This window comes from Salvelinus namaycush, chromosome 15 (genome assembly GCF_016432855.1).
Source record: "Salvelinus namaycush isolate Seneca chromosome 15, SaNama_1.0, whole genome shotgun sequence".
Classification (NCBI taxonomy): domain Eukaryota; kingdom Metazoa; phylum Chordata; class Actinopteri; order Salmoniformes; family Salmonidae; genus Salvelinus; species Salvelinus namaycush.
The window spans coordinates 12,921,170-12,929,275 of record NC_052321.1 but is presented as its reverse complement, the minus strand read 5'-3'; the positions used below and the strand labels follow the sequence as shown (position 1 = coordinate 12,929,275).

Sequence of the window (8,106 nt, the reverse complement as noted above, 5' to 3'; positions counted from 1 at the left end):
TTGTGTATCAAACAACTACACACTCATAAGAATCTATTGTTGAATGTTTAACTTAAAAAATGTCAAACTAAATAATAGGTTTATAAAAGTGAATGCTCTATATAAGCATATAAAAGTTTTTCCAGGGACAAGATGACATTTTCCATGGTTTGCATACTCACCAACATTCATTTATCACAATCATTTTAAGTGCTCACACTTCACACGTTCCTCTTGATGTGCACAATCATTTTCCCTTTCTGCCACAATCAACCACATACAATGTCACTCATTTGGAGATTGTAGGCATTTTAATGAGGTGCTTTGAATTTAAAATACACTGGGGAAACAGCACTGCCTATGACCACATTTGACTTGGCATGGGTTGGTGGCTGTTTTTGGCCCAATTTAATCTGGAGAACCAATCAATGATGGGCGCAGTGCTATTGATATCTCCTGTGTGTTGTTTCACTCGTAGGCAACTCATGGGGTCTATTTTTGCTCTCGTCCCTCTTCACTTTTTCATGATAGAGGAAATGTCCAAGAATACACTCTGAAAGAGAGAGAACATGTGGGATTGAGAGAGGCTATAGATAACACATTGACACTAGTCATCATGACTTTCTATCTGCAAGATTTCAAGAATGTGTATGCAGTCTCTAAATGGTATCTATTGCAGCTTTACTGGGCAAATCTAGACAAAATATTCACAACTTTAGCATTCTCTTTTTCCCTCGCTCTCCCTCTCTCTTTCACTGTTTCTCCTAGTTACAGTGGTGAAATCTTCCCCCCTGGTTCGTGCCGAGTGGAGGTGGAGTGATGAAAGATCTCTCTCTCTCTCTCTCTCTCTCTCTCTCTCTCTCTCTCTCTCTCTCTCTCTCTCTCTCTCTCTCTCTCTCTCTCTCTCTCTCTCTCTCTCTCTCTCTCTCTCTCTCTCTCTCTCTCTCTCTCTCTCTCTCTCTCTCTCTCTCTCTCTCTCTCTCTCTCTCTCTCTCTCTCTACCTTCCCATCTCATGCTTTGCTATGCAATGTTGTTATAACCTCATTTTACACAGTAGTAATGGCTCTCTAAACCACCAGGTCAGATGCTGCCTGTCTCTTGGCTCTACTTGCCATTGACATTCTCCTTCCAGGGGGTGGCATCATTGGCATGTCCACCATGTCGCCCAGCTCGGAATCTGAGCTCCGTGGAGAGTTGCTACTGTAATCACTGATGGTGGACATGCTCTCAGAGGGCATACGAGATTTGAAGCTTTGCTTCCTTCCTGGGTTGGGGAAGAGGAAGTCGCTACCCATGGAGTCCCTCCTCTCCTCCTCCAGGTCTGTGTCCCTCAGAGCCAAGCTGGGTCTGTGTGTTGTCGTGATGCTGGGTCTGTGCGTTGCCATAGACACTACTTCCATGTGGCTGGGCTGGTAGTGGTCTTGGGGGTGTAAGTTGGGGTCCTCATTGATCGTCTGGCCCTGCAGGTTCCTGGGCCCACTATCCCCATTCAAGACAGCTCCTCTATAGGCTCGAGGGAGCTGGTCCACCATGGCAGTGGTTTGTTTCTCTGGGGCTCCCTGGAGGTGCAGGGTCTGGATCATCCTCTGGCTGGGCTCACATTGCTGAAGCTGCTGCTGCTGGTATTGCTGATGGGGCTGGAGGCCAGTGCAGTTCGCAAAATAATGGCCAGGAGCCATGCTGTTGTGCCTGGGCACCTCATGGTTAGGTATGTAGTGGGGAGGTGGGTCCATTGGGTCCAGGTCCTTCTCAGGAATTACTTTGAAGATGGTCTGAGTCAGCGGCCCGTTGTGAGGAGACAGGTTCCTCATCACACACAGATGCTGTATCGTCGCGTTCTTCTTCAGCTTGTAAATCAAATTGTCATTGTCTGCTGGGTACTTGTCCCCCTTCAGAGTCTGTTTGATTTTCCTGATGCCCAGGTGGGAAATCTCCATTAGGTTCAGGAAGAGAGACACCCCGGCGATGACGATCATGAACACCATGAACACTGTTTTCTCCGTGGGCCTGGACACGTAACAGTCCACACTGTTGGGGCAAGGCATCCTCTCGCATTTATACAAAGGCTCCAGTCCGATGCCATACAGGATATACTGGCCCATGATGAAGCCCACCTCCACCACGGAGCGCGTTAGGATATGGATGACATACGTCCGCAGCAGGGACCCTCTCAGTGGAGCCTTCTTCACCTTCCTCTGCTCCTCCAGCCTCTTCAACTCCTTCTCAATGCGCTTGTGCTCCTCCACCAGCACCTCCATCTCCCCCAGCTCTGCCTTCAGCTGGACCCTCCGCCGGTGCCTCTCCTTCTCCAGGGCGCGCAGGCGGTAGAGCGCGTGGCCCATGTAGACGAGGGAGGGTGAGGACACGAAGATGACCTGCAGGACCCAGAAGCGGATGAGGGAGATGGGGAAGGCCTGGTCGTAACAGACGGTCTTGCAGCCCGGCTGGTCCGTGTTGCAGATGAACTCGCTCTGTTCATCGTTCCACACATCCTCGGCCGCCACGCCCAGCACCAGCATGCGGAAGATGAGGAGGATGGTGAGCCAGATCTTTCCTACGATGGTGGAGTGGACATGTACTTCCTCCAAGATGCTGCCCAGCAGGTTCCAGTCACCCATGGTCTCACAGCTCACTGGTCTTTACTGCAACATGTCCTCACACTGGAGAGAGAGAGACCAGAGGGATTTATTATGCATATATTTTCTGTTAACAGTTAGTTTATAACTACAATTGAAAACATACCATGTTAATAATCATCATGCAATGAATGGAGGGCAGTGGAAGTATAGGGCAGTGGAAGGTCAGGGCAGTGGAAGGATAGGGCAGTGGAAGGATAGGGCAGTGGAAGGATAGGGCAGTGGAAGGTCAGGGCAGTGGAATGATAGGGCAGTGGAAGGTGGGGGTCAGTGGAAGGTGAGAACAGTGGAATGTCAGGGTAGTGGGCATTGGAAGATCAGGGCAGTGGAAGGTCATGGCAGTGTAAGGTAGGGGCAGTGGAAGTTGAGGACAGTGGAAGGTCAGGGCAGTGGAAGGTCAGGGCAGTGGAAGGTGGGGGCAGTGGAAGGATAGGGCAGTGGAAGGATAGGGCAGTGGAAGGTTAGGGCAGTGGAAGGATAGGGCAGTGGAAGGTCAGGGCAGTGGAAGGATAGGGCAGTGGAAGGTCAGGGCAGTGGAATGATAGGGCAGTGGAAGGTGGGGGTCAGTGGAATGTCAGGGTAGTGGGCATTGGAAGATCAGGGCAGTGGAAGGTCAGGAAAGTGTAAGGTAGGGGCAGTGGAAGTTTAGGACAGTGGAAGGTAAGGACAGTGGAAGGTAAGGACAGTGGAAGGTGGGCAGTGGAATGTCAGCCATGGAAGGTCGGGCAGTGGAGGTTCGGGGCAGTGGAATGTCAGGGCAATGGAAGGTGGGGCAGTGGAAGGTGAGGGGCAGTGGAAGGTTAGGGAAGTGGAAGGTCAGTGCAGTGGAAGGTGGGGGCAGTGGAAAATTGGGGCAGTGGAAAGTAAGGGCAGTGGAAAGTCAGGGAAGTGGAAGGTGGGGGCAGTGGAAGGTGGGGGCAGTGCAAGGTCAGGGCAGTGGAAGGTGGTGGCAGTGGAAGGTCAGGACAGTGGAAGGTCAGGTCAGTGGAAGATGGGGGCAGTGGAAGGTCAGGGCAGTGGAAGGTCAGGGCAGTGGAAGGTCAGGGCAGTGGAAGGTAGGGGAAGTTGAAGGTCATGGCAGTTGAAGGTCAGGGCAGTAGGTCAGGGCAGTGGAAGGTGGGGGCAGTGTAAAATCAGGGCAGTGGAAGGTGGTGGCAGTGGAAGGTGGGGGCAGTTCAAGGTCAGGGCAGTGGAAGGTGGGGGCAGTGGACGGTGGGGCTTTGGAAGGTGGGGCAGTGGAAGGTCAGGGCAGTGGAAGGTGGGGGCAGTTGAAGTCAGGGACAGTGGAAGGTCAAGGCAGTGGAAGGTGGGGCAGTGGAAGGTCAGGGCAGTGGAAGGTCAGGACAGTGGAAGGTCAAGGAAGTGGAAGAGGGGGCAGTTGAAGGTGAGGACCGTGGAACATCAAGGCAGTGGAAGGTCAGGGCAGTGGAAGGTGGGGGCAGTGGAAGTTGAGGACAGTGGAAGGTCAGGGCAGTGGAAGGTCGGGGCAGTGGAAGGTCATGGCTGTGGAAGATCAGGGCAGTGGAAGGTAGGGGCAGTGGAAGATCAGGGCAGTGGAAGGACAGGGCAGTGGAAGGTCGGGGCAGTGGAAGGACAGGCAGTGGAAGGTCGGGGCAGTGGAAGGATAGGGCAGTGGAAGGTCGGGGCAGTGGAAGGATAGGGCAGTGGAAGGTCAGGGCAGTGGAAGAACGGGGCAGTGGAAGGTCGGGGCAGTGGAAGGTCAGAGCAGTGGAAGGTCAGGGAAGTGGAAAATCATGGCAGTGGAAGGTGGGGGCAGTGGAAGGTCAAGGCAGTGGAAGATGGGGGCAGTGGAATGTCAGGGCAGTGGAAGGTCAAGGCGGTGGAAGGTCAGAGCAGTGGAAGGTCAGAGCAGTGGAAGGTCAGGGAAGTGGAAAATCATGGCAGTGGAAGGTCAGAGCAGTGGAAGGTCAAGGCAGTGGAAGATGGGGGCAGTGGAATGTCAGGGCAGTGGAAGGTCAAGGCGGTGGAAGGTCAGAGCAGTGGAAGGTCAGAGCAGTGGAAGTTGGGGGCAGTGAAAGGTCAGGGTGGTGGGCAGTTTTCTACATCGTACTGGCTGCCTACTTTTTTTCTTTCTTGTTTACATAATCAGAATGAAAAATTTCACATCTTTTATTTTGATAAGACAACTGCATTAGAAATCAGCATCATGATGCAGCCAGTAAGAGCAGTATATATATAAATATATACAGTGGCAAGAAAAAGTATGCGAACCCTTTGGAATTAACTGGATTTCTGCATAAATTGGTCATCAAATTTTTATCTGATCTTCATCTAAGTCACAACAATAGACAAACACAGTGTGCTTAAACTAATAACACAGAACTTATTGTATTTTTCTTGTCTATATTGAATACATCATTTAAACATTCACAGTGTAGGTTGGAAAAAATATGTGAACCCCGAGGCTAATGACTTCTCCAAAAGATAATTGGAGTCAGGAGTCAGCTAACCTGGAGTCCAATCAATGAGACGAGATTGGAGATGTTGATTAGAGCTGCCTTGCCCTGTAAAAAGCACTCACACAATTTTGAGTTTGCTATTCACAAGAATCATTGTCTGATGTGAACCATGCCTTGAACAAAAGAAATCTCAGAAGACCTACGATTAAGAATTGTTGACTTGCATAAAGCTGGAAAGGGTTACAAAAGTATCTCTAAAAGCCTTGATGTTCATCAGTCCACAGTAAGACAGATTGTCTATGAATGGAGAAAGTTCAGCACTGTTGCTACTCTCCCTAGGAATAGCTGTCCTGCAAAGATGACTGCAAGAGCAGCGCAGAATGCTCAACGAGGTTAAGAAGAATCCTAGAGTGTCAGCTAAAGACTTACAGACATCTCTGGAACATGCTAACATCTCTGTTGACGAGTCTACGATGCGTAAAATACTAAACAAGAATGGTGTTCATGGGAGTACACCACGGAAGAAGCCACTGCTGTCCAAAAAAAGCATTGCTGCATGTCTGAAGTTTGCAAAAGTGCACCTAGATGTTCCACAGCGCTACTGGCAAAATATTCTGTGGATAGATTAAACTACAGTTGAGTTGTTTGGAACGAACACACAACACTATGTGTGGAGAGAAAAAAAGGCACAGCACACCAACATAAACACCTTATCCCAACTGTAAAGTATGGTGGAGGGAGCATCATTGTTAGGGGCTGCTTTGCTGCCTCAGGGCCTGGACAGCTTGCTATCATCAACGGAAAAATGAATTACCAAATTTATCAAGACATTTTGCAGGAGAATGTTAGGCTATCTGTCCGCCAATTGAAGCTCAACAGAAATTGGGTGATGCAACAGGACAACGACCCAAAACCCAGAAGTAAATCAACAACAGAATGGCTACAACAGAAGAAAATAAGCCTTCTGGAGTCCTGACCTCCACCAGACTGAGACGCTGTGGCATGACCTCAAGAGAGCAGTTCACACCAGACATCCCAAGAATATTGCTGAACTGAAACAGTTTTGTAAAGAATGGTCCAAAATTACTCCTGACCATTGTGCAGGTCTGATACGCAACTACAGAAAACGTTTGGTTGAGGTTATTGCTGCCAAAGTTATTGCTGGTCAACCAGTTATTAAATCCAAGGGTTCGCATACTTTTTCCACCCTGCAGTGTGAATGTTTACACAGCGTGTTCAATAAAGACATGAAAACGTATAATTGTTTGTGTTATTAGTTTAAGCAGACTGTGTTTGTCTATTGTTGTGACCTAGATGAAGATGACTAATTTATGCAGAAATCCAGGTATTTCCAAAGGGTTCACATACTTTTTCTTGCCAATGTATATATATATTTTTTACAATTTCAAAGCAAAGAAAAACAAGCACTTACATATTAATGGTATGAGTACTTTCTTTGCCTCTCGATGCGAATCATGTTTCCCAATTGGTATGGTTAAACTATGGAGTTTAACTATGGAGTTTGAGTCCTTTGCACCGGTCCCAAAAGCACATCTCTCTCTGTCAGTCAGTCAGCTGCAGTTGCACACAGGGTTCACAGGATGTGAGGATTGATCCGCCAACGATGGGAGGGACAATGCCCCATAGCATATCTTGCCAGGCAATTGTAAAGCGTTGCCTGCACCGCCATCCCCCTCCCCCGCCAGCTCGCACACCAACCAACAGTGCCAACCCAGCTAGTGCCCTCTAACCATAAACAATACCCCGCTCGCTGGCAGAGATGGTATATTTGTGAATAGTTTTTCTTTCCCACTTCGGCACTTTAGGTATAACAGCAACCCTCCTAATTAGGAGCTTCAGGTATTGCATTTTTGAGCCAAAGTTATGTAAGAGCAGCTATCCCTCATATCTGATTATGAGGGATGTATAATATATCATAATCTAGAATAATCTTTAACGCCAGACACACTGGTTAAATTATTCATGTCTGGTTTCATATACTGAACAACAATATAAATGCTACATGTAAAGTGTTGGTCCCATGTTTCATAAACTGAAATAAAAGATCCCAGAATTTTTTCATACGCACAAAAAGCGTATTTCTCTCAATTTTTGTGCACAAATTTGTTTACATCCCTGTTAGTGAGCATTTCTCCTTTGTCAAGATAATCCATCCACCTGACAGGTGTGGTATTTCAAGAAGCAGATTAATAAACAGCATGATCATTACACAGGTGCACCTTGTTAGGGGGACAATTAAATGCCACTCTAAAACGTGCAGTTTTGTCACACAACACAATGCCACAGATGTCTCATGTTTTGAGGGGGTGTGCAATTGGGATGCAAACTGCAGGAATGTCCTCCAGAGCTGTTGCCAGAGAATTGAATGTAAATTGATCTACAATATGCAGCCTCCAAAGTCATTTTAGAGAATTTGACCACGTGTACGGTGTCGGTGAGAGGTTTTCTGATGTCAACAATGTGGTGGCAGTGGGGTCATGGTATGGGCAGGCATAAGCTACAGACAACAAAATACAATTTTATCAATGTCAATTTGAATGCACAGAGATACTGTGACAACATCCTGAGGACCATTGTCGGGCCATTCATCCTCTGCCATCACCTCATGTTTCAGCATGATCATGCACTGCACCATGACGCAAGGACACAATTCTGTACACAATTCCTGGAAGCTGAAAATGTCCCAGTTCTTCCATGGCCTGCATACTTACCAGACATGTCACCTATTGAGCATGTTTGGGATGCTCTGAATTGACGTGTACGGCAGCGTGTTCCAGTTCCCGCCAATATCCTGCAACTTCGCACAGCCATTTAAGTGGAGTGGGACAACAGTCCACAGGCCACAATCAACAGCCTGATCAACTCTGTGTGAAGGAGATGTCACGCTGCATGAGGCAAATGGTGGTCACACCAGATACTGACTGGTTTTCTGATCCACGCCCATACCTTTTTTTAAGGTATCTGTGACCAACAAATGCATATCTGTATTCCCAGTCATGTGATATCCATAGATTAGGGCCTAATGAATGCATTTATAATGACTGATTTC

General features: G+C 48.0%; 1 protein-coding gene across 1 annotated transcript; it reads right to left on the bottom strand.

The window, feature by feature from the left end:
* Positions 1–1,047: 1,047 nt before the first annotated feature.
* On the bottom strand, positions 1,048–2,598 carry LOC120059769 (gap junction alpha-10 protein-like). The gene has a single exon (XM_039008822.1). It carries the CDS (start codon positions 2,596–2,598, stop codon positions 1,048–1,050), a length of 1,551 nt encoding a protein of 516 aa, XP_038864750.1.
* Between the last annotated feature and the right edge of the window lie 5,508 nt (positions 2,599–8,106).